General features: G+C 39.6%; 1 protein-coding gene across 1 annotated transcript in view; it reads right to left on the minus strand.

Annotated features, from left to right (window-relative positions):
• The window catches only part of Aass (aminoadipate-semialdehyde synthase), an 84633-nt gene that overhangs the window by 52175 nt on the left and 4999 nt on the right, over nucleotides 1–27459 (minus strand). Inside the window, exons 2-11 of the mRNA XM_023703431.1 lie at nucleotides 21431–21655; nucleotides 17178–17354; nucleotides 14361–14445; nucleotides 10690–10757; nucleotides 10436–10582; nucleotides 9288–9366; nucleotides 9041–9168; nucleotides 6132–6280; nucleotides 4713–4835; nucleotides 4209–4320 (exon numbers count right to left, since the gene is read on the minus strand). Of these exons, the coding sequence (XP_023559199.1) occupies nucleotides 4209–4320; nucleotides 4713–4835; nucleotides 6132–6280; nucleotides 9041–9168; nucleotides 9288–9366; nucleotides 10436–10582; nucleotides 10690–10757; nucleotides 14361–14445; nucleotides 17178–17354; nucleotides 21431–21640 (1278 nt within the window). The 5' untranslated portion in view covers nucleotides 21641–21655. The remainder of the gene's footprint in view (nucleotides 1–4208; nucleotides 4321–4712; nucleotides 4836–6131; nucleotides 6281–9040; nucleotides 9169–9287; nucleotides 9367–10435; nucleotides 10583–10689; nucleotides 10758–14360; nucleotides 14446–17177; nucleotides 17355–21430; nucleotides 21656–27459) is intronic.

The following is a 27459-nucleotide window of genomic DNA, read 5'->3' on the forward strand; positions in this document are numbered from 1 at the left end:
AAAAAAAATAAAACAGAAAAAAATAAAATACTCTAAAAAAAAAGAAAAAAAAGATGCTTCACTTTTAGAATCTTCCTTTCTTGTACAAGAAGGAAAAAACAAAACAAAAAACTCAAATATTGAAATACTTCATTCATTTCCTAAAACAAGTTATTTTGAGTTTGAAATTAATTGGAGTGAAATAGAAGAAAATGATGGTTACAAAACATACAACTAAAAAGATATATTACAAATTGGTGAACATCAAAAAGAGAAAAAAGAAAGAAGCCAGCCCTGGTATAGTGGCACATAGATATAATCCCAGCTACTCAAGAGGCCAAGGGAAGATCTTAAGTTCAAAGCTAATCTGAAAATATGGCAAGACCCCATTTCAAAAGAGAATCAAAACAAGAAAATGGGCAAAAGATCTGAATTGGTGTTCTAAAAAAGAGATCATTAAATGACTAATAAATACAAGAAAAATGTCCTTATCCTGTCTGTCACCAGAGAAATACCTATAGCAACCTCTGCGAGATACATCTAAATTAAACAATTCACAATGCACAGTATTGTTGAGGATGTGGACCCCTGGGACTCTCATACAAGGCTGATGGCATTGGTCCAAATACTTTGGAAAGCACTCTGGCAGTAGCTAATAAAACTGAGTATGGACCAGAAGTCAGAAACTCCATACTAAGCATGAACTCAACAAAAGAAATATAAACATGTGTATACCAAAAGACAAGTTTAAATATTCATAGAATTATTTGTAATAGCACAAGTTAGGGAACAATCTCAGTTGTCCACCAGTACAAGAGTAGATATGTAAATTTGTCATCACACAATGGAATACCACAATGATGAAAATAAGTGGCATGTAAAGTAAATAATATAATAAAGATAACGCTGAATGAAAGATTTTAGACCCAGTAGCATATATATTGCATGATTTTATCTACATATCTCTGAAAAGACAGTAAAGCTATTCCATAGTTGGAAATCAGGATACTGGATATTTTTTGGAAGAGCAGACAAAGAGGAAAGGAAAGAAGGAACTGCTGGGATCCTAACATCATTCTGCTTTTGAACAACGCAGTGTTCCCCTGAGCATCTTTGTGACAAGCTGCATGCTGCATTTTGTGTCACTTATCTCTGGTAAACTAGCAATTTACATTTATACTTTGCATAATGTAAAAATTATGTTAGTATTTTAATCTTTAATAAAAATGGCATGAATGCACATATGCTTATGAGTTGCATGAACCAATTCTCAATAGCACTTTAGTGCAAATTTGTTGAACTGTTTTTTCACATATCATCCATATGAGATAATCTGTACTGGGAGAATGATAAACTTTTATTAAGTACAAACTGTAATGAAAAAATGTGTTCTCAGGCCCAAAAGAAATAAACTTACAGTTGAAGTTCTGTAACATAATAAAGTGTGAGTTTAAATTCCCTTCTACTAACTTCATTGAATGAAAAATGATGTTAGAACAATTAAACAAAAAGATATTTCAAGAAATTAGCAGTCAAATTTATTCACAAGACAAATCAGTGTGCAACATTTATTATAACCTGGCCTAATAAGGTCGGAAATTTGCCAAAATGCTTAAGTTTAGCATTGTAAAAGGTGGCCTGTGGCCAGGGATTCACCAATAGTTCTTCTAGCTCCTCCAAAACTCTAGTAGACTCAAGTTCAGTTAATCCGCTTACAAGCAGGGAACTCTGCCCTTTAATGTAGCAACCACTGTGGAATTCCTATCATCTTGTTTTTTCAAATGTGGTATTATTTCTAATGTTTTTTCTATTATTTTTATTCTGACAGAGACAGCCAGACAGCCAGACAAAGTGCAGGCAGGCTTCTGAGAACCAACAGTGAACATTCTGGGGAGGACTGTCAAACCCTGGAGGGATCCCCCAGCAGGTGGTGAGTTTTCACCAATTCTTCTGTTACTGTGTTGAGTACAAGTCATACGGTGTAAGATGTGGTAACAATGTGGTAAAAGTTCACTGATTTTCTGATCTTAAAAAGAAGAAAAAAATGGGCCCAGAGCAGTCCCGAAATCTAGAGGGAGAGAGAAAAATGCCAAAAAGAGTAGATTCAGAAGAAGGAAGGTCCCACTTTTAGGTACACGTTGACCAGAGTCTCTGGATGATGTTCAAATTTAGTGTGTACAGACAGGAGTATAAGCAGCTGAAGCAAAGATTTTATGAATGTCCATTTTTTTTTTTTTTTTTTTGCGGAACCAGGGATTGAACTCAGGTCCTTGTGTTTGCCAGTCAAGTGCTTATCCTACCGAGCCATCTCCCTGGCCCTGAAGCAAAGATTTTAAAACACAAACAAAAATAAAAATTAAAAAACAACAAAAGAAACTGAGTTTTTTTTTAGGAGCTCTCCCATTAAAAGGAAACAGAATTTTAAGTTTGATTATAACCAAGTTAATTACTTGCTAAAATAAGAAATGCCACTGTCTCAGTTATTTCCTCTTATTATGGGACAAAATAACTGACATCCAAAATTAAAGAAGGAAAGATTGATTTAGCTCATAGTTTGTGGAGGTTTCAGTCCATACTCAGCTGGCTCCAAGACCAAGTGGCACAAGGCAGAGGGCAGCTGTTCATGGTGGCAGAAAACAGCAAAGAGCAAAGAGAGCAGCTGCTGCGGCAGCTAGCAGGCCTCTCTCCCTTCCTTATATTATATTCAGGCTACCTGCCCCGCGTGGATGTAGCACTCACCCCCATAATCACAGCACCAGATCATGAATTCATCACAAACTTTAGAAGCTGCCCCATGACTGCATGAGGCTTGGGGGGACATCTAGGCACAAACCACAACAGGAAAATGACAACACAGCATCTTCAGAGCATAGTGGTCACATCATTGAGAATGTAAACCAAATTGCTCAAGTTATGAAAACTCAAAAAGTAGGTCCCATTCTCAATGGAAGATATAGTCAACAAAGTTCAATCCCAAACTAACCAAGAATTAAGGAAGATAATACATGGGAATATCTCTTGCTTGTCGCTTTGCTTTCCACAGTTTCATCCACCTAGAGGCAGCCACGATTGGAAAATATTACATGAAAATGTCTGAAGTAAGCAATTTTTCAGTTTCACATAGCATGCCATTTCGAGTAGCAGGATAGAATTTGCACTGCCCTGCCCCGCCCTCCTGGGATGGGAATCACTGCTATGCCTGCGATATTCACGCTTCACATTCAGCCCCCTCAAAAATCACTCCGAATCCATCCGATCAGCTGTGGTGAGACTGGAGGGCCTGGCTTCAAGCAGCTCTTATGCCAGAACTCGACTGTTACGCACGATCCACAGCACTCACCTCGTTTCGTTTTTTTTAATTTCAAAGAAAAAAATAAGAACCACAAAATTCCAAAATGATGATAAGAGGGTACCAATGTCTAATAAGCTGCCTATTGTCATCCTTAGTTACTCATAGTACAAGACATCAGCATTTAATTGTCCAAACAATATTAGCACAAACCTATCTTTTAAAAAAGCTAAGAGAAGTTAGTAGTGTAACTATCTTAACTATATATATATTTTTTTTCCTTTTGCTTTTTGCTTTCATTTCTTCTCCATTCCTACAACCCAGTTTCTATATCCTTTTGAAGTTTCTTCCCATTTTGCAATATCTAGCATACATTTTGGATCTTATGTACCCTTTCAGCTTCTCACACTAGGGAGCCAGTACAATGTTTACACATTTGCGTCTGATTTATTTCATTTATGAGTATGGCCTCCAGTTGCAGCCATTTACCTATAAAAGCCTGGAATTTATCCTGTTAGGAAAAAAGAATTTGACAGTTAAGAGAGACACAGAGAATTCCAATTAGCCATGATAAAAAATAAATCTATTCATTATCGGACAGGAAGAATATTCCCATATGAATCATATGAATTTACTTGGACAGCAAGAAAACTGAAAACAAAGCAAAGCTTATCTCATGCATGAACACTCCGAGAAAATAGATACACTAAGAAATGAATGCACTCGCAGATAAGCTTGGGGCAGTAATCTGATCTTATTCCCCATGAGACAAGTTAGCAGCCTATGTAGAGTAAAAGGGTATCAGCAGATACTTTGCAGAAGGGCTGGTGTTTCATTTTACAACAGATTTCTTCATACTAAAGACCAAAACATTCAGAAGATCACTCTGTAATTCTATTTAAAGCCATAGAGTTGTTGCTGACATTACCAGTCTGCTTACCATTTCCTCGACATAAGGATACAGCATATCTCCAAAGTATTCTGTAGCTTCAATTGGAAGCTGTGCTGGCAAATTGTCAATGGAACACATCAGAATCCCAGAGCCTTCAACACTAGGAGAAGTAATATGCTTTGGTCAGACGCATAAAATATTACTGTAAGGTCTAACTTTTCCTTATGTCTACTCTGTTACATTCGCTTCTTTGTTATTTGTAATTTTGTACAAAGGTATACTGTATAAGACAATAAACAAAACTTCTCAAACAAAACTTTCCTTATACAGTAAGTCATCCAACAATTATATACAAATATATGTATTAATGTGTTCAAATTTGTATGTGATCTTCCTAATAACGTTTTTAATGTTTGAACATATCTATTCAAATTTGCATACTTTCATAAAGAAGTAAAACAGTGAGATACCTTTTACAGATATCTCAAGGTTAAGGAAGAGAGTGATTATTATTTTTCATTTATCACCATGTAACAGGTTTAACCAACTCACCTGTCATGAATAATATGCTGGTCTGCATCATACATACAAAAAGGATGCTCTATTGTAGTGCACTCAGTCATAAAGTCTATAGACCCTCCTGTGTCAGCTGAAATGTCACAGATTGCCACCAGTCTGAAATAACATCAATGCTTAGATGAGACTGACTTCTAAAACTCTCAACAAGACTAACAATGAATAAATATGAAAGTGCTCAGAACATTTTCAATGTGGATGTCAAATACTTGTCAAGCTCTTGGGCTTTCTTCCCTATAGTTCATGCTTCAGAATACCAGGCTTTTCTGAGACACACAGAATTCTCCAAGTATAAGTTTTAGAGTCCACAGAAAAAAAGAAAGTAATGAAAGGGAATGGAAGGAGGCAAGAAAGGAGAGGGGAAGAAAAGAAACAGAAGTAGAAAATGCTTTCCCTAAGAAATCATTGACAATAATCATTAGTAAATCTGGGCCAGGGAGTGTATCTCAGTATCTGAATATTCACTTAACATGTGTGAGGCTCTTGGTTTTTATCTCCAGCACTGGAAAAAAAGGTAACTCAATTACCCATCTCCAAATAGCACACAAAGCTTCAATTATCCTACCTGTACTCTGCCTAGCACAGTGGACCTTCCCTTCCTGAGTTCTATATTTATGGATTTAAATGAGTCACAAAGAATATCTTTAAGTTGCATCTGCACTGAATATTTAGGCTTTTTTCCTTGTCATTATTAACTAAACAATACAGCTCAAGCTTTTTTGCTCAGATACACGTTGCTCCAGGAATCATTCCAGTGCCGTACTTGTTGCAAGAAATAAACCTTTCCAGGTTATCTCTGTCAGCTTTGCATTTACCAAGAGGCAAAATCTTCATGTTCAGCTGTAAATCCTTCCACTTTCTTCTAAACTCCCATGCTATCATTGCTCCCAGAATTCCCTTGGTCTAGCTCAATGTCAGCTACACACCTGAGAGGAGCAAACGGACCTCTGTTAGCTCAGCAGAGTACCACGCACATAAAGCATTCCACAAATCTTTACTGATTAATTCATTCAACATAGTAATTATCCGACTGCCTATTCTCCATTGGTAAACATACCAGTTGTTTGTGGCTAAGACAAAGAGGATCTCTGTGGATACTAAGTTCTAATAAGAGAGAAGAGTCATAAACAGAGGAAAATAAATAATCACGAACTGAAGAAAAACACTGTAACAAATTATAGAGAAATGAGAATGGAGAAGAAAAGACTTCTCTGGAGTTGTTTTGGAGCCTCAAATGAAGTCACAGGAATCAGAAGAGGATTTCAAGACAGATGGAGGGTTAACTGAATCAAATGCTGCCATCATTAATAATCAAGTTCTCTGACATGAGAAACATCATACTCCATGCGCCACTAACAGTGTGTGTTGCTGCTGAAAACTGCCATCAGCGCTCACTTGTGCGGTAGCTCAGGACAGCCTTCAATAGCAGCAACTGAGGACTTGACTGGAGCCAGCAGACTTTGCGCATCGTGGCGGGTTAGCAGGCGAGGGGTGTTTTGTTCCCAGTAGATACCATTAATTAAACAGGTTGTATAAGGTGCAATCTGTAAAGCAAGTTCCACATTCATTAAAACGAGAGACGTCGACTTCCTTACAGTGTGCCAAAAGCCATCCATGAAGTCCACAAGCAACAATTATTTTTACTTCTAATAAGTGTTTCTGTTGTCCAGCTCAATGGCTGTCTTTTGCACCAAAAGTAACCCACTGAGATTTCAGTGAATACCCCGTAACAGAGAAATATGGGAAATATGGGCCTCACACAAGGCCCATGTGTTTATAACAAATACATTAATGTTGTACCAAAGAAAAAGAAAAGGAAGAGAATCAGATTTCCTAGAATTGATACTCTTCCAGCTTAAATACCAGGAATAAACTATGTTACCTAAATCATTTTACCTCAGTTTTTCTGGGCTATGCTTTTCTTACTTGCCAGAGGGGGACAATTGCTCAAAAGAAGGCTGTGAATATAAATCAGATAACATGTGTATGCTCTATGGAAAAATATGTTATATGCATATATACATGGTAATTAAGTCATTATAGATCTTCAAATGCATCTAATCACCAATACTTCTGTGATTTAGGGTAAGAGAAGGAATGGAAATTACTAGATCAAAAATTTTTTAGTCTAAAATTAATTTCATAATTTCTTTTCCTCAATGATCTCAAGCATTCTCAAGCTAAATGTAAGTGTTCCTTTCTAGACCAGGCTGTACTTGCTAAATTTCATACCAAAGTCTAAAAGTTGTACATTGTTCAGACACATTTAAAATTATCTGAAGTATTGCTTTCCCAATAAATGCATTCATTTTTCTTATGTTTAATTTTTTCCTGTTTTTAGCTTACTTTAAGAATTGCTGCATAATGGCCACAGACATAGAAATAAATTGTATTTCTTAGAAAATAAGGCCATTGCATTCCCATTAGAAGGACTCAGACTGTAAGTCGCTTTTTTTTTTTTTTTTTTTTTTTTTTTTTTTGTACAATGAGGGGAAGGATGTGTGTTTCAAGATGGCTGCTGCTGTGGTCTGGATGTTGGATCTCCTTACCCTCACACAAGGCCCATGTGTCCATGACTTGATTTCCTGCTTGTGACACTAGCTGGAAGTGAAGGAAACTTTAAAAGGTGGAGGTTAGTGGGACATCCTCAGGCCACTGAGAGTGTCTGCTTCCAGTGGCTATTAGGACCCGAGTCTCTTCTGTTTGCTGTCTTTTCTCCATTTTAAGGTGTGAGTGTCCCCACTATTGTTATATGCAGGCTTTGACAGAAACCAAAACAATGAGGACTACTCCATCTTGAACTTAAAACACCCAAAACTGGGCAAAATACATTTTTTTCTCTTTATAAGATAAGTTACCTTGTGTATTTTGTAGCACTGCAAACTGGGTAGTAATGCAAATTTGGGTAATACAAAAAATGTAACTGGTCATATGGACTGCTACTATAACTACACCTTAAATGTTTAGGTAGAATTGGAACTGGCTGCCTGGCAAAGACTGGAAGAATTCTGAGGAGCACACTAGAAAAAGCATACAATATTTTTAAATGGATCATTCATTACTGGGTCATCATGGATTCTATCTAGATTTCCAACAAAATCCGTAGAAGCCAGGCTCACATTTCCGGCAGAGTTGAAGCCCCTGCAGGGAGTCCTGATGGACTGATGCCTAGCAGAGTTGTAGGACTCAACACAAGGGGAGTCCCGACAGGTAAAACAACACCCCTTGGGGAAGGCTGTGGGCAGCTTGGCACGGAAGCTGGGGAAAACTGCAGGCAGGAGTGCAGCCCAGAGTGGTGGCCGCAGAGATCAACCAAGCCAGAGGGCCGGAACTGCCTGAAGTCTTAGGGGCCGAACCACTGTTCCACAATCCAAACATGCTGTCTTTGCAGCTTTAGGATTTCACATCTGCCCTACTGGGTTTTGGTCTTGCTTTAGGCTAATTACTGGATTCTACTTCCCTGTTTCCCCCTTTGAGAATGGAATGCTACCTATGCTGGTCCTACGATTATCTTGGAAATATGTAACTTGTTTTTAATTGCATAGGGGTTCCCAGCTGCAGGAGTTTGCCTTGAGTTTCAGGGGAAACTTTGGACTTTTGAGTTAAGCTAGCTGAGTCAGGACTTCAGGATTACTGGGGATAGAATGCCCCCGTGCTGAACAGGAATGGGTGAAGGACAAAATGCTATGGTTTAAGTATCACCTTGAGCTCCTGTAGAAGTTTAACTCCACAAGTCTTATATTAATAGTATTTAGAGGGTAGAAACTGAATTTAGCTGTGATGTTTAAAGGTGGCGCCTCGTTCGGAATCCAAGCCTCACTATCTGGACTCCTAGCCCCAAGTCACTGAAATAAACATCTTTTCTTTATAGTCTGTCTTATGTATTTTTTATTGCAATGAAAAGCCAATTAATATATTGACTGAACTGTGACTGCAATTTGTGGCTATAGAATGAATAACTGTATGTTCAGACCAATTTCACATATGCAGGATTTGCCAATAGCGCTAAGTAGTCCAGAGGTACACAGAAAGCAGTAGTTGGTAGGAAATGGTGTAGAGCAACTGTGCACAGGCAGAAGAGAAATATAAATGGTAACAAAAATAGATTTCCACAAACCACCAACAACCCTAACAAAGGCCACTACACACACCAGAAAAAAAAAAAAAAAACTCCTAAGCCTCATGTCAAGACAAGTCAGCATAGTAGCTTAAAGCTAAAGCACACATGCACAGTTTCTCTCTGAAAAGGGCCTAACTACAGCATATCACAAGTAACCAGCTCAAAACCTTAATGTGACACTCACATCAGAATTAAAGCGACTGGTGTAGCGCTCTGGATACTTGTCGTACTCCACAGGATCAAACACGCCATCCGTTTTCCTGACGAGATGATGGTGGCGACTTAACACTGTCCCATACACTTTTCTAAGGTCTTGAAGAGAAAAGGGAAAGCAGTGAAGTGGATGACAAATGATAAAGACTTACAGTAATAAAATGTTAGCAAACAAAACTGCTCACAACAGGAAAAGATACGATCTTGTCCACTCTTACCTCCAGTTTGGGAAACTTCTTTTAATTCATGGGGCTCCACATATTCACAGGGCAGTTGGTTAAAGACTTCTTGGGCTCCCTGCAAATAATTGACAAGTAAAAATCTAAAAGTCAATAGGAGGGCTGGGGAGATGGCTCAGTAGAATAAGCACTTGCCTGGCAAATGCAAGAGCCTGAGTTCAATCCCCAGTTCCAAAAAAAAAAAAAAAAAAAAATCAATAGGAAAAGAGCCAACACAGCTTCCTGTAAAGATTTCAGTTATTTTCACCACAATTATAAAATTCCACTTCCTCTATCCTCTGGCCGAGACTGCAACCAGAAGTGTAGGTGATTTCCTGCACACAGCCTGCAGACCAGCTTTGATTCTAGTCTGAAGACATGCAGAAGAAGCAAGACTGACTTTTTTTTTATGAGCAGAATATATTTATTGAGAGAAAGAAAGCTCCTGTCCAAGAGAGGGACAGGAGGGGGGCCCGAGCAGGTAGTTCCCCCTGACTTTTTTTTTTTTTTTTACATTAACAAGGTAGAATAGCAGCAATATATTTCTATTTACTTTTTGGTCCATTAGAGAAATAATTTCAACTGAAAAAATTGTTTCCTACAGAAGAAAAATTCAGATGCCTACCTCATAATACAACAGTAACAGAGATGTCCTAGTTGAAAAATATTTTTCTTGAGCATCTATTTTTCAATTTAAAGTATATCTGGTAGATTACAAAAGCATTCTCAAAACCACCCCAGCAAGTATTAGTTCCAGTCCTGTGTTAATCTCCCTAATATGTCATTGGCACTCGTGCAATAGTCACTTCCAAACTTCTGGACATCAAAGTGAAGAAGGAAACAAAAGAACATCCTAAGAACACAGCTTTACACCTTCAAAATGAATAGAAAAAAAGGAAGGAAGAAAGAAGAGAGAGATGGAAGGAGGGAGAGAGGGAGGGAGGTAGACAAGAAGGAGCTTTAAGACTCAATAGCTTTGGAATCAACTCAAAGCAAGAAAGTGTTTAGACCTTTATTGCTTTCTACTATAAAAAAATACATAAAGTGCCCAAACTAGAATGTTCATTCATTCTATTTGAAATATCTACAAAATGCCCATATTGTCGGACTTTCAGATTGTTTCGCAGAAGGAAACAGGAGGAATTTACCTTCGATACATTACCAGTCCCTGTGAACACAAATGTTAAGGGCCCTATCGACTTGGGCATTAGCCCCAGAGATATTTCATAGCCGGCATCACGGACCGCTTGGATGGCCTGGCTGCTGTTCCTATAGTTATGCGCCATTCCCAGGTGCTGAAATCAAGCAAGCACACACAGGCCAGGTTAGTGCACTAGCGGGGGTATTTGTCTGTATTCTTAAAGTGGAGCATGTATTTTTAAACAAAAGAAATACCTCTCACCATGAAAGGTGTATGATGTCCCAAAGCGAGGAGCCTTAAACCCATTCCATGTAAAATGTTGATCATCCCTACGGCACAGTCAGACCAATATGAAGACCATTAGCTCAGTGCAGGTGAGCATCAATGTGCAAAATAAATTCAGTTCCTAGGCATCAATCCAGAAACCTTTAGCAGCTTTCCTCCTTATCTACTTTTCTACTTGTTTAGTGTCCTGAGAAAGCCCAGATCACAGACTATCCCAGTTGAGTGGGGCCTCAAGAGATCTTACAGCTCTTCACTATCGGGCACCGACAGCCTGAGCTCGAGCCATCCTGCCTCCCGTTCCTCTGGGACCCATCTTCTGCCTAAGGTCAATTTCTTCACCTTGGCTGTAGAGCCCCTCCCTTGCGCCTCTCCAAGGGAGCTCACACTTGGATCTCTCCTCTGTTTCTTTCTCTATTGGTTTATTTTTATTAATATTTAGAGATGTTTCCATCATTCCCAAACCAAAAACACACCAACAAACAAAAACAAAGTTACCAGTGACCCCAGAGCCTGCTCCATCTATTTAATGGCATAAACAATTAAATTTATTGGACTTTGCAGATCTCAGCTTACTAGAAGTGACTGGAAATACGGATGCCCTGCTTAACGAAGTATTCCTATCCCTTGACATCCCTGACTTGAAAGAGTCTCTCTTACCTTTCTTATATCTTTCTATGTCATTCCTTTCCTTTCATATTATTCTTCTGGGGTCTAGCCTGGGCTCTACTCCATATCTATATTTTTCTTCTGGGGTAATATTGTACAGACCTAAGTTTCAAGCACTCTTTGTATGTGTATAATCCCAAGTATTTATCTTTAGCACAGGTGTTTTTCCTTTGATTTCAAGACCTAGCAAATTATCTGTACTAAGCCTTAATTAGGACATCTTCCATAGACCAAAATATTTGGCATACTTGTAGCAGAGAGTTCAGCATATAATCTTCCCCTTTTCTTTGGAATAAAATCTTCCATGCCACACTCCTTGACACACACACACGCACACACATTCCTAACATATTTTCTTTTATCATTTTTCTAAAGTTAACTCCTAAATAAATTACACATACACACACACACACACACACACACACATCGTTAAATATCCTAAAGTACAGGGTTTGGTAATTATAAAGGAATATGAAGAACAGGACAATGAATTTGAGAACCTGTATAAAGTGAACAAATCCTTGAACTATACAAATACAAAAACTACTTCAAGATGAAATTTAAAAAGTAAGTATCAATGTATGAAATAAATTCTACTCATAGTCATTTGTCAAGAGAAATGCAATATTTTATGTAAAGAATTTTTATAGCAGTTTTATTCAAAATAGTCTGAAAACAACATAAAAGCACAGCAAGGGAGAAATGGATAAACTGTGGTATAAACATAAGATGGAATACTTTTTTTTTTTGAGGTACTAGGGATTGAACTCAGGACCTTGCACTTGCCAGGCAAGTGCTTATTCTACTGAGCTATCTCCCTAGCCCTAAATAGTTTCTTTTTTCTTTTCTTTTTTTTTTTTTTCCTTTTTTTGTTTTGCAGAAACACCCTTAAGCAACAATAAGAAAGTGAAGCACTGATACAAATGTTAACCAGATTGCACGGAATAAACTTATTTCCGATGTACTTATTCTTTCGGGAAAAAAACTCCCATCTGATTCACCTTGTAAAGAATCACCAACAGAGGCCTTCCTTCCCTATTCCATACTAAGAAATCTTAATTTTCTATTTCTGTGACAGAAATGACGTGTGTTGAGTGGACAAGAGAATGAAGCAAGGGCTAGAACGGGAAAATAAGACATACTATGGCTTAGCCCTGAAATGTCCCTCCGAAGTCTTATGTGCTTGGCCATTGAGGGAACCGTGGTAGCACTACACTCTACAGTGGATTCCCCTGTGGGGAATTCAGTAGTTCACGTGCTGTTGGGCACTGGGGCCTGCCTGGCACAGAGGCCGATACCTCTGAGTCTATTCTTGTCCCCAGCTTCCCCTCTGTCCTGTCTCTGCTTCCAGGCTGCCAGGAGGCAGGCGGCTGTTCTCCACCTGAACCTTCCATCGCGCTCTGCCTGGGGCCAGCCAACTGTGGGCTGTACATCCTGACTCAGGAGCCAAATTCAACCTGTCTTACTTTAGGCTGTGGGTGTCGGGCATTGTGTCCCAGGATCAGAAAAGCTGACTGAGACATAATGAATTCATTTTAAGTAAAAAGAATTTTGTCAGTTTCAAGATTATTTTAATACTTCAGAAGCAAGTGGTTACATGGCATATATAGTAAGAGGTTAAAATTTAAGGTCTTTCTGAAAGTATTTATCTCTAAAACTATATAGAACCTTAAATTTTTCTAATGTCTGAATATTTCTTGAGCGGTCTTTAATGTGATTTGTAAAATGATTTATACAATGATTTCAACTAATGCTAATTTTTGCACAACTAAATAATATAAATACATAATTTAATAAAAATATACCTCAAAGAGGCAAAGGCAGACTAGTCAAAGCAAAAATCAAAGTCCCACAAATCATAGTGAGGACTCTTTCACTTTTATGTAGCAAGGCCGAACACTGCCGAGCCATAACTTTCCTAACTAGACCTTCTAGAAGTCTACACTGATACAGACCCGAAATGTACTTTTAGCATTCCTCAACTAAGAAAGTTTCAAAGTCCTCACAGGGGCAAAAGTGGATCAGAGAGTATTTTTCCTGACTGACACTGCTTGGCAAGCACAAGGTCCTGAGTTCAATCCCTAGTACTGCAAAAAACAAACAAAATAAGTAAAAGCCTGTTTCTGAATGTTACCTTTCTCTCTTCCTGCTTTCTTTTTATTTTGCTCTCTCTCTCTCTCTCTCTCTCTCTCTCTCTCTCTCTCTCTCTTTCGCAGAACCGGGGATTGAACTCAGATCCCTGAGTTTGCCAGTCAAGCGCTTATCCTACTGAGCCATCTCACTGGCCCCCATATTTTGGTCTCTTTAATAAAATATTCTAGGGCTGGTGAGATGGCTCAGTGGTCTAAAGCACCTACTTAGAACAAGCTAAGCTAAGCAAAGCACAGGGACCGTGGTTCAATCCCCCAGCACCACATGCCAGCCAGCCCCGCCCCTTGGTGGGCTGAGCTGGCCACACACACACACACACATTAAATAAATAAATAAAATATTCTAATGATTTCCTTCCTCTGCTCATCTAATATGTACCAGTCTTCAGCACATTTTTTAAAAAATGTATTTGGTATAGGGTTTTACTATGCAGCTCAGACTCCTGTGATCCTCCTGTTTTCAGCCTCCCGAGCTCTGGGATTACAGGCATGAGCCACCATGCCTGGTCTCTGTGGCCAACTCAGCATGCCTTGGGGCGGGGCCAGCATGGTACATGGTGCCAGGGCTTGAACCTGCATCCCTGCATTTGCCTAGGCAGGCGCTTAGTTCACTGAGCTATCTCTCAGGTTCTCCTTTTTTTTTTGGTAGTGGGGATTGAACTCATGACTTTGTGCTTGCCAGGCAGGCACTTATGCTGCTGAGATATATCCCTGACCCAGCATATACTTATTTTTATTTTATCAGTGGAAATAAATACTCTCATCCTCAAGTCAGAGAAAACACATATCAAATTTAGAAAGTAAGTGATATAAAATACCTGACATACCTACCTGCCACACCTGCCCACTGTCCAAATGCCACTACCCGTGATCCTCTATGATCCACCATTTTCTCATAATCAATAAGTCGGATTTCCTGAAGAAAAGATAACAAAATTCTAAACCAGGCTTATAAGTTCAACTGCAAAGTATAAAGTATATATGTGAACAAGTAAGTATTTTGCACCTTTTTATCTTAAGACTATATCTTAACTTTATCACCCAAGTTACCATCGGATGCAGGAAGAAGTACTTAGAAAATGCCAGGTCATCAGCCAATCATTGGTTTGTAATTAGAGGTGGAAATGGGCCCTGTGGCTTCTAGACACCCCTGGGTGGTAGGCAGTACACCTATCTTCCAAAATATCTCCCCAACCCTCCTAACCCCACTTATCTTCCATTATTCCTTCCTGCCTCAAAAAAACAGATTCCCCTGAGACAAATTCCTGGAGCAAGCCACAGCTTTTATCCATGGCCCCCAAGGCCATTCCTTTTGAACACTTCTCTCTGTCCATCATTGAGTCTCTTCCTAGTGCTGCAGCCATGCTAGAGACCCCAGGGCCCTTCTAGCTGAAAACCCGTAGGAGTGCTTCAAGCTCACACTCAGAGCTCCGTCTCTTTGTGTGTGTGTGTGTGTGTGTGTGTGTGTGTATGTGCACGCATGTGTGTACATGCACATGTGCGTGTCTATCTCTGTCTCTCACTCCATCTCTCTATCTCCATCTCTCTCTCTCGGTCTCTCTTCTCTCCTCCTTCCCCCACTCTTCTTTCTTCCCTTTCTTCATCCACCCTTTTGCAGGACATTGGTACACTGTAATTATAGAATGTTTAATCAGCCATTTTTTTCCTCAAAGACCATACAACTTAAGGTCTGCGGGTATCATTTAGCAACAGAACAGAGAACTTTTGCTAGTATCCACAAGACCTTGGGTTTCATCCCTAGGACTGTAAAATAAATACAATCTTTAACAATCATGTGAATTTAAGAACACTTAACATACATCTCACTTCGAGTAATTAGTTGCAAAATTCAGCCAGAAAGTAGTCCTGCTGGGTCTGCTTTGATTCATTTTCTGTGATGAACAAAAGTTCATATGACAAAAACAGTCTCCAAAATATTAAAGTGCTTTCCAAAAAGTTTATTTTCTTAAGGTGAAATAGTCTTCTGAAATGCATTTTATCGATTGCTTTTTTTTTTTTTTTTTTTTTTGGCGGAACTCAGGCCCTTGCACTTGCCAGAGAAGTGCTTATTCTACTGAGCCATTTCCCCAGCCCCTATTGATTACTTTTGAATCTGTTCTTTAGAAATAGTGCACACTAACTTCAATCTATTTCCAGTATGTGCTCTTATATAAAATACCTCCTTCCCACCTTCCTCGGTCTGTGAGCTCTCCTCTCCTCCATTTTGGGCTCCCAGTCTATTTCCAACACTCTGACATCCTTCCCCCAGGGCCCAGAGCTCAGAAAAATATCACTTCACTCACTCCCTGAACTTGCCCAATCTCAAGACCATGGATATCATCTCGTCCTCCACAACTACACAGTGTGTATCAGCTGCTGCCTGAGCTGCGGTCCGCTGTCCCCAGCCCACTCAGCTTCCCCCTTGAAGTGTCTACCGGCATAACCAGGCCTCGGCTCTCATGTCCCATCCACACCTGCTCTCCTAAGAGCAGCACTATCTCGAATCACGGCAGCCCCTTCTGGTTACACAGCTGTCCTGACCCACTCCACGCCTCCTCCCATATTCCACCTGCACTTCATTAATGAACCTTTTAGGATTCATTTCTGAGATGTACTCAGGCCCATCCACAGGTCAGACCTGCCACATCTGGGTGGTTGAGTCAAAACTACCCTCGACTAATGATCTCATCAGCTTTGCTCACCTCCCACTTTAAATTACTGATACACAAGCAGGCAGAGTAGGTGCTTTAGCTCATGAGCAGCTCTTCCCATCACTCACGAAGAACCTCCTCAGGTCTTTGCATCACTCCTCTCTCTGCTTGGAAGACTCTTCCCAGGTGGGCGCGCTTGGTTCCTTACCTCCTTCAAATTCCTCCACAGATACTACCTTCTCCATGAGGCTCTTCCCAACTGCCCTGTCTAAATTGGCATTGTCACTTTCCATAGTGCCCACCTTCCTTTTCATCTTCAGTATTACATTCATCTCCATGCTTAGATTACCAAGTGACATATGCTTTATTTATTTGTCCTCTATCTTGTCCCATAGGTGCTATGAACACAAGGGTCACTATTTTCTTCAAACATTTGCTAAATATTCTGTATTTTAAGGAGCTGCTAGTCTTTCCATGGTATTTACATCATATATATATATATATATATATATATATATATATATTCCCCCCCCCCTTGTAAATACTAGGAAATGTAAGAAGCACCCGCATCCTAGAGCTGGTGCCCCAGAGCCGTGCTCACCGTGTCAAGTCATTTCACTCCTGATCCCCATCTGAAAAGTCCATGCGAAGAAGCCTGACCTATAAGAGCTTCTAGGCTTTCAAATTCTATTTGCTAGCATCTGTCCAGTTGGCCTTATGAACCCTAATTGATGAAAAAGCTTTTGTAATGTCTTCCATTTTGGCACAGAAAAGAAATGAAAGTATCTGGTCCTTCGTATTACAAACTCCAAATCTACAGAGCAGAGGAGCCCTGGAGCACGGCAGAGCTATTCAACACTACTTTAGGTATCACCTCTCCTCCTGAGGCGAACAGCACGATACATTTGCTAGACAGGAAAAGAAAACGAGCACTTCACTCTGGAGGAAGACAATTAATTTCCTTCTCTGATGTTCCCAAATGGTGCTCTGCAGTTACCTGTCTCAGAACCTCATCCAGCAGCTGCATGTTGGCCTCCTGCGCTTTGATTGTGTGCGAGAAGAATGCATAGGTCTTCTTGGACATTAATTTTTCCTCTGGAGGCCTTTTAACTCCCAGAATTAGACAAGCTTCAGATATGTCCTCCTGGAGGATGCCACCAGCTTTGACATACTCCTGGGAATGCAATTTTGGTTACCAGTTATTCTCCTGGCTTGTGGCACTCACATTTTCTCTAATTACATGTGTATCAAATAAAGGTACAAACTTCTACAGAAATAGCACTTGTGTGGTTTGAGACAAATAACACAGCAGCTACTTCTAACATCTATACTCGCTGGCCAAAGATAAGTCTGGTGAAGTCAAACTTCAGTGCACATTCCTATTTAAGAATACAGTTTGATCACAACCATGAGGACCTAAGGTTTAAACATACTTCTGAGTTGTAAAGTTTGCATCAATAAAATCAAACATCAAATGTCAGGGAGTAACTTGTTACTCACCTGTATTTTCAAAAGGTAGGGTATTTCTCCAGCATTGCTTTGCATTTTCGTTCAGTTAGCATTTATTTCTGTTTTAATGAGTAGTGGATTGAGCCTGAGTTGAGATGATAAGACACAAAGACAGACAGACAGGCAGACAGACAGACAGAGAGACAGATAGACATGATCACTCCTGCGAAGGAGCTCATGCACTAAGATCTAAAGAATCAGCAGCACGGTAAGTAAGGCTAGATTCAAAAGAACATTATGACCATCAAGATCTAAGTGATGACACATTAGATTAACAAACTGTGAGATGTTAATTTAATGAATTGCGAGATTCCACCTGATAATCATTCAGATGAAATGCTTACAGAACTATGGAAGTACAGGGCAATTTAAAAGGTAGGTAACATTTAAAAAAAAAAAAAAGACAAAATACAGGTGGTAACGTCAGCATGAGGCACTGAAGGCATACACACAAACGTCAAAGCAGAAAGATGCGTAGGGCTTTTGGATTAATCAATTTGGAGAGGCAGACTGATGTCATCAAGGCTAATTTGAGTTTAATTGGACAATAGGTAATAATAATAAATTATCATGTAGTTTGCTAAGCTCTGTGTGTGAATTATCTCAGTTAATGCTCATAAAACTTTCATGATTTGTCCATGAGGTAGGTAAGATCATTTTCCTCATTTTGTCCCTGGGAAGCTGCACGCTTACACATTTAATGGAGCTGCCCTAGATAGGACAAGCAAGCAATTTATAGACATATCAGATCTTTAAATAAAGGCTGGCACAGGCCAAAAAGTATTTAAAAAGTATTTATGCTAACATTTAAATAAAATGAAGATAAGTTTAGTCAGGAATAGACTTCAATGTTTAGATAGATAAGAGAGATAGTACATGAATAAATAGTTTCTAACAGTCCATTTGTCCAAATATGGGAATTAGTTAATAAATCATGGTAAATCTTTGCAGTGCAGTCCCACAGTCATAACTAGGATGAGACAAATCATTTTAAATGGAAATAGTATGATGTCCAAGATACGTAGTTCATTTTCTAAAAGTAAGGTGCACGAGACTACAAGTAGTATGCAATTTTCTGCATAAAAACAAAATAGATATAAGCATACAAACACATATGGTTATGACAAACAGAATTACTGAAACCACACCCAGGATTTGGAGGCAGATATATTTATATCAATGGACACTGGTCAGAGTCATTCCCAAAATATCAGGTTCCAATCTCTGGTGGTCCAGAGTTTGTATGGGATAAGCAAGCAGGAAGAACAGAGGTAGAAGGGCTTCGCAGTTGGGACCTGGTTACTACAATATGCATTAGAGGCAGACTGGCTGGTCAGCTGGGGACTGGTTCCCACTGTACACATCCTAGTGACTGCTGTACATCGCAGTGACCCGCTGTTTCTAAGAGACAAGAGCAACAGGATCTAAGCAGGAACAAATACCAAGGCAACTAAGAAACTGAGTATACTGGCTGGGGGGCGAGAGGCATCCTCTGCTACAGTACAAATGCAGACAGGTTCTTATCTTTGTAAAAAGAAGCAAGAATGATAGATCGCAAGCTGCAGGCTGCAGAAAAGTTTGAGGTCAGTGTGAGTGGGGTGTAAGAGAACTGAATGAAGGCGGGACTAAAGCTAGAAAACTGTAAATGTCATACTGATTTAAAAATAAATTAAACAAGATATTTAAAAAATATTTAAAATCTAATAGAAATAGTTAATATGAATTTATATGGATATCAGATTGATAATATTTACCATACAGGAAAAAAAAAACTTGTAAACACAACCTTTTTAATTTTCTTTTTGAGATTCAATACATCCTAAGGGAAAATAAATACCTCAAAGAAACAGCAAACTTCATACAATGAGCTTACTGTTAATAGTAGTAATACTAATGATTCTCATGAGGTGAGGGAGTATGTTTTTTACTACTGGATAAGACAGAAGCAAATATAAAATTTGAAGGTACGAAAACCTCACAATTTTGAATTTTAATTGGAAATTATATTAATAATTAAATAACATACAAGAATGTGTGTATTTGCATCCATTTGCTGCTTGTTTGCTTGACAGGATCATTTGTACATTTGTTTGTTTTGTTTTTATGGTACAATGGATTGAACTGAGGGCCTCATACATACTAGGCAGGCACTTTACCCTGTAGCTACAGCACTAGCACCCCCGATCATCTGCTGCTCTGTCTACCTACCTACCTACCTATCAATCAATGTCTTGTTAAGTTGCCCGGCTGGGCGACAAGTTGCAGCCTTCTAACTTCCACCTCCCTGGTAGCTGGGATCTGAGGTGTTTCCCACTGCACATGGCTTTCTGCTTCTACTTGTTGCTAAGCTTTATATCCTGAAAGCACCAAAAATACCTCAGTAACAAATCAGCACAGTTAAAACCAGACACAAGATCTTGGTTTCTATGTATTAAAAGAAATCAAAGTTTTTTGGTGAAATAATTTCAGTTGTGAGGCATGAAAAGTACAAGTAGGTGAGGCTAATGCATTATTCCAGGTAACAGGAAAGCTCAAAGACAAATGAGTTAATTTCCAAAGACTACAGGAGTCTTCTCTTAAAGGGGACTCTTATTAGATGAATTTGAGATAATTAGGGCATTTAAAAGTAATGTTCAATGGGTTAAATGGAAACAATCCATTTTCCCATAATGACACCCAAAAGAGCCAAAGAAAAGGTTCGGAGAAATAAATAGCTCAGCAGACTAGGCGCCTGCTTAGGCAAGCACAGGTGCTGGGGTTTGATTCCCACACCACATACCATGGTGGCCCCTTCCCCATCCTCCCCAGGGCACAGTGATTCTGCCACTGAGACCAGGTGTGGTGGCACATGCCTGTAATCCTAGCTCTGGGGACACTGAGACAGGAGAATCACTACAAGTCCGAACTACTCTGTACCAAATAAATAAATAAAAGATTAAAAAAAAAAAAAAAAGTAAAGGGCCAAATAGCTCAGCGAATTAAAGCACCTGCATACAGGCAAAGGGGCTGGGGATGCAATCCCCGGGCCTGCCATGCTGACCCCACCCCTGGGGCACACTGAGACAGCAATTGAGACCAGATGTGGTGGCTCACACCTGTAATACCAGCTCTTAGGGGAGGCTGTAAAAAGACAGATCACTAAGAGTCTGATCTAGTAGTGAGATCCTGAACACCCTGTACACCCTTCCCTAAAATACAAAAAAAGAAAAGAAAGAAAGAAAAAAATAAAGTGTGAAAAAGATAATAAATTACTTTCAAATGATTCACAGAAGCTTATATATATATATATATATATATATATTTGTGAAATAAGAATAAAAGTCTAACCTACATCATAAAACACAAAACTATTGTGAAAACTACACAGAAAGTTCAAGGATTCTCGAAGTAGCTGGCCATATACCTTCCTGTGAATAAACTCTACACAAAGAAGCATTCTTTGGATGCAAGAATGGTATCTTTTTTAAAATTACTGAATGTTATTGGTAAGTTTTGGATTATATATAATTGACCTTAATTGATCTTCATTTTCCTAGTCGCAGAGCTAAAGCTGCACAAGAAGGAAAGAATGTCTGAAAGGTATTAATTTCCAAAACCAGAACCTTTACCTCTTATCTGGTGAAAGCATAGAATGAGGTAAAAATAATACTCAAGCAAACTCAAGGAATTGAATATACTTCTTAATTTTCATTTGCAAGTTCATTTTATTTGCGCCAATTTTAAAAAGTTGAAAATAATCACCTTATCATGAATGGCCCGCCGGTTAGAAGGCTGGATCAAGACCTTGTACCCCAGGTTGGTGATCCCCTTGATGTGCTTGGGGGCCAGCGGCGCCCTTCTCTCCCAAGCGTTGACGTCTTCTCGCCTGAGGGCCATCACAGCTTTGTGGTGGAGGCCTCTGGAGAGGCTGGGCCTCAGCCCACCCAGGGTGGTCCTCTGTACTTGCAGCATCTTGAAACCTGCTGACTGAAAAGGGAAGATGGGACGACAGGACAGCAAAAACAGGAGGGCTCACAGATCAGTTCTGGTCTCCTTAGAAATCTGCTGTGAGAAACAACCAGCCTGAACAGTGCCAGACGCAAGATAAGCAAGAATGGAGGGAACGACCTCAACAGGAAATGTGCTCTTGCCCAGCTCAAGGGTCCCAAAGTGAGGTTCTTTAATTTCAAAATAAAACATTGAACAACTTCTGTAACACTGACCAGTAACCACCGAGTCAACATATATTTACAATATTCATTTTAGCTAATGTTTTTAGCACAAAATATTAAACAAATTACCATACTGTGAAAAGTCAGGAAGATAATAGAAAGTAACCCTGACAGACTTGTCCGAACTTTTAGGGCCCAAAACTCTACATTGTTATAATGATTCTCAGAATCTTCACCATTCCGTGCCAACAGGCCTCCAGCTTCATCACCAACCATTTCTTAAATCCTAAAGAAGTATTCTCAGTATGTTCTGCCACCTAATGGCAGTTGGTGTTCTGTTTGTTTACTTGTTTATTTGTCTTTGTATGGGGGCATGGGGGAGTGGGGGGGTGGTGTGATGTGATTGGTGTGGTGTGGTGTGTTGCTGTTTGGGTTTTGCTTTGGTTTGGTTTACTGATCCATGATGAGATGTGAGCAAATAAACGAAGTAAGAATTTTCTAGTCATTCATTCTGATACAAGAAATGCAGGTTCTTAACACACTGTAATTCAAGAAAAGTGTTAGAAGTTTAAGAAGCACAGCCCTGAGCCACTCTGCCACGTCTTAATCTCCCCCAAACACCTCTCTTGCTGCTCCTCCTCACTGTTCCAAACATACTCTTTTCTCCTTCTTGTGTTTCTTCTGTGTTCTAATACAACCTGCTTCTAGCTGCTAGTCTTGATTGCAAATTTTCACTGTTTAGTCAATCAAAAAAAAAAAATTATAAGGCTAGGGAGATAGCTCGGCTGCATAAGTACACCCCTAGCAAGCACAAGTTTCTGTATTTGATCTCTGGTACCACATGCCATACTAGCCCCAAACTAGGCATGGTGCTACATGCCTATAATCCCAGTGCTGGGGACGCTGAGACAGGAAGAGCACTACGAGTCCAAGCTGTGTAGCAAGACGCTGTATCAAAAGAATAAAAATAAAATACACAAAAAAATTTATAGAACACTGAGTTGTAGACAGAGTAAATTTTACATAAATTTGCATGTATAAATATTTATATCTAACAGTATTTATTCTCTTTCTTTAAATGGTCACACATACTTTATAGATAAATATCACTGCTGAGGAGCATTTGGAAGATAAAATTTACTTTTCTTATGTATGGTGGGCAGCAAAATACAGAGACCAAACGCCTCTAGAAATCCTCCCCGTGATTGTACACCTCACACAATTTCCTCACCACACTATTGCTACCTTAGAGTAAAACTTTTAACAAACACATTCTGCTACATCAAGCATCAGTCTTTAAAGGATACCTGCCTTACAGATGGGAAAGCTCTGAACAAACACGCACATATACCTTTCCTAGAGGCAAACATCTACTTGCTACCTCTAAATACTAAGTATATAGGACTGTCCACAACAGATTCAGAGAACAGAGCAAACAACAAGGAGACTGGTACCGGCAAGATAGCTCAATGGCAAGATCGCTCTAAAGCACCACGCAGGGACCTTGGTTCAGTCTCCAGCACCACATGCTGCGCCAGCTCCGCCACTAGGACAGGCTGAGCCAGCCACAAAAAAAAAAAAAAAAAAAAAAGAGTCTGGCTAAGACAGCTTTAGGAAGAAGAGGTTCAAGAAGAGGTAAAGCTGTAAACAGCAAGACAAATTATTGATGGTTACCGCAGGCTTTGACCTGGGGCAAAAGACAGTTGCCAAAATATGTGATTGCCATTTCAGTAAAATACTGCTATATACTGCATCTAATTTGGAGCGTGCCTCATATTTAGTTTTTTTTTTCTTTTCCTATGAAGATTACATTAAATTCAAGCTGAAGCCCATAATATTGAGTTCCCAAAACCCATAAGCCAAATACAACCTGGAATATTCTATGGAATTTGAATCTCTTCATCCCAAGCACTATAAAAGCAATTCCCAAGAGAGTGATTCTTCTGAACCCACACATATGCCCAGAAATGGTCCCATCATCCTACCAGGAGCCATATTTCCTGAACTCATATATGACTGAAGGCCCTGTATCTGCTCTTTTGGGTTCTTGGCCCTAAAGGAAGCACATGTACAGACACTTGAGCACCTCATTCCCCCTCAAGCTTGAGAATATCCACAAGCCACCTTTTACTTATCAACAGCTCCCTGTCTCTGCCTTTGTGTGAAGTAAGGGTGCAGGCAGCAGGAAACACACACATGCCCACAACACTCATGTACAAAAGCTGACTTTCTAGAGGAAATAGGGAGACGCACACAGAACTGGCAAACTGAATTGGGACTCAGACGGAGCTGTTTTCACTTTCACTTTTAGAAGGAGCTGTAATATGACAAGTGCTGTAACTTTCATTTAAAAAAAATATATAACAGTTACCACTGATGATACACCAAGCACCATGCTAAGCCTTTTATACATGTTGTCTCATTTCCATCTTGCAAAGAACCTTATTTAGCAAATACTATTATCATCTCTACAAGTGAAAAAAACTGAACTCAGGCCTATTATTTTTAACTAGAAGGATTGCTAAATGAATGCTTAACTCCTGGGATTTTCTCTTCTGCCAAAGCCTCCAGCTCCACACCACATAGGTCTGATGCAAGCTGTTCCTCAGATCAGTTCCTGTTTCAGGCAGAATCAGATCCATATGGCATCGACTTTATAGTCACATTAAATTGTCCCTCCTCCCCTCAGCAAGAGATTGCCTCTCTTAATCCCTATTCCTCTGCACTACTAACAATCTATCAGGATTGTTAACCCTAACCCTAACCCTGCCAAAGTAAATTCTGCATTTCTGGTTTAGTTCCAGCAGGTATTAACTGTTCACAACCTCTCGAATCTAGAAACAGCCTCAGCATTTTGGGTTACCTAAGGTCATCATGAAAAGGTAACAGTGAAGATTTCTGACTTGTCCTGCAGGAAGCTGTCATTTTAATGGCTGTTCCCGCATCCTCGCCATTGAGTTCTTTGGTCTTCTTCAATAATTTCAGGAAGAAAATGCAACGCATAGATTTCTGGCAATGCCTTGGTGAATTAAGGAGGATTATGGCCCACCCACTGGCTCCAGGGAGGTCCAAGCAGGTGCTGAGTGCTGATAACAGTGTGCAGCATGAGTCCTGAGGTGGTCAAAGAGCAGAGGAGGAGCAGCAGAGAAAAAGAATTAAGAATAAGGACAGATAAAAGTTTGCCCTTATTCTTACACATGAAATAGTGAACATAGAACAAAGTTAGTTTTTCATAGTTCATTGAAAAGAAAGTTTAGCGCTAACATTGTTTGGACAACATATCACACCTATATTTTATACTCTGAATAACTACTACAAAGACAATACACAAGGCATGAACTATTGAAACTCTCCTACTAATCAGTTTTCAAACTCTTTTATTGTCATTTTCTCTTTAAAATAAAGTTTAAAATATTTTACATTAAAAAATAGAATAAGGAGAGGGATATAAAATGAGAAAGGAGGGGAGGTCACATAAACAGAGGTAGGGAAAAAAACTTTTCCTGAAAATTCTAACGATCTTTCTTTCCAGTCATGGACAACCTTTCAAAACTAAAGTAAAATTTAAAAGACTCCTCTTCAATTTTTGCAAAACAGCACTGAGGACATCTGAAATGCTCTAAAAGTCATGGGATTGCATGGTGAATTGCAGAGAGATGCACTGAGACAAGAAGACCATCAGGAGATAGAACCTTGAGTAACAATAGGGGAATGTACTTTGCTGTGATGCTTAGATGCCCCCGCCCACAGCTCATGCTCTACAGGTGTGACTCTGGGAGCGAATGGACCATGGGTATATGATACTGTTAGTCCGTCCACCGGTTGGTCTTGAGTGTGGATAACAGACTTAGTGAAGAAGGGTGACCCACCCTGGGTATGGGTGACACCAACCAACAGGCTTGGAGCCTGAATGGAATCAAATGGAAAGGAAAAGGAAATCGCACTGCCTCCTGCCTGCTGTGCCATGTGCCTCCACCATGCCGCTCCACCAGGCTGTCCGCCTTGGAGCCAGCTGAATAGGGGTGGACATCTCTGCAAACCAGTAGCCAGAATAAACCTTCCCTACTTCACGCCTCCTTTCAGGCATTGAGTACTGCGCCTAAGCAATGAGGAAGTACCAGCATGTACGATGCCATCGGATGACATTCTCTATCTCTGCAGGGAAGAGGACACAAGAATTTCTTTTTACTGCTTACCTAATTTTTCAACACATAAACAGAAATCAAGGGGCAAGGACATGCTTCAATGTTCTTTCTACACTCAAGAAAACAGGGTTTGCTTAAGTATTGTCTATACTTAAGAAAATGGCAAAGAAACCATCGTTATAGAGGTAGATCGATGGATCAATAGACAGATGGTAGATACGGATATCAGATATAACTGGATAGACAAAGACACAGAGAGCAGAGTGGTCACTTCACACATAGCCCACTACTGTCTTTCAGTGACCACAGACCATCCCACAGTGGTTGACTGCGTAACCATCCTAAATCACGTGAAGAAATCAAGGCAGAGCTTGTCAGGAATGTCTAGAAAAGATTAAATCAGAGGAAAGTCCACCCTCAGAACGGGGAAGGTGAAACAGGTCCACTCAGATCATGAGCTGGCTTGTCTTTTGTACAATACATTTATTAGTATAGTGAACCATTTGTTTTTAGAGTATTAATTAATGTTAAAAATATATATAATACATTTAGAATATTTTTATTTAGATATTTTTGTTTGAATTACCAAAATAGAACATTTTTCCACTGATGATGGGATGGATACTTTTATTATTTCAAACACATTCTGCAGCTCCGTATGGTGTGCCTAATATTATGTTAGGTATACAATAAAAACACGAGGGCGCACCAGTCCTGTCCTTGCCCATTTTCATGGCTCTTATAGGAAAAAAAGAAAGCAGTTTTATCTAATGATGTTAATCAAAAATCTTATGATTAATTTTCAACTACTGAAAATCATAGTGTGAATGGATTTGAAAGATCATCTAAACCTTGATAATACAAATAAGGACAGTGAGACCCACATAGTTTTCCATATTTCACAGAAAAAAATTTTGTAAGACTCTATGGACAGAAGTCAGTGAGATAGCTCAGTGGATTAAAGCGCTTGCTTAGGCAAGCTTAGGCAAGCGCAGGGACCATGGTTCAATCTCTAGAACCACATGCTGAGCCAGCCACACCCCCCAGGATGGGCTGATCCAGCCAGAGTCCAGGGTCTGGGTGTAGTGCTGCACACCTGTAATTCCAGCACTGGGGAGGCTGAAAGCAGGATGATCACCATGAGTCCGAGCTCATGTTAGGTATGCAATAAAAACACAAGGAAGCACCAGTCCTGTCCCTGCCCATTTTCATGGCTCTTTCAAAAGAAAGCAGTTTTATTTAATGATGCCAATCAAAAATCTTACGATTAATTTTCAACTACTGAAAACCCGAGCCAGAGTTTTCTATTTTTTAAGCTCACTTTGGTGGAAGATCTATTAGTTTTAATATTCATATTTTCTCAATCATCAACTGCTAACGTAAGTCCAGGGCTTGGGAGATGGCTCGGCAGTCTAAGTGCCTGCCTGGTAAGCACAAGGACCTGGGTTCAATCCCTTATACCACATGCCGTGCC

The sequence above is a fragment of the Octodon degus genome, unplaced genomic scaffold (genome assembly GCF_000260255.1).
Source record: "Octodon degus isolate 3935 unplaced genomic scaffold, OctDeg1.0 scaffold00170, whole genome shotgun sequence".
Classification (NCBI taxonomy): domain Eukaryota; kingdom Metazoa; phylum Chordata; class Mammalia; order Rodentia; family Octodontidae; genus Octodon; species Octodon degus.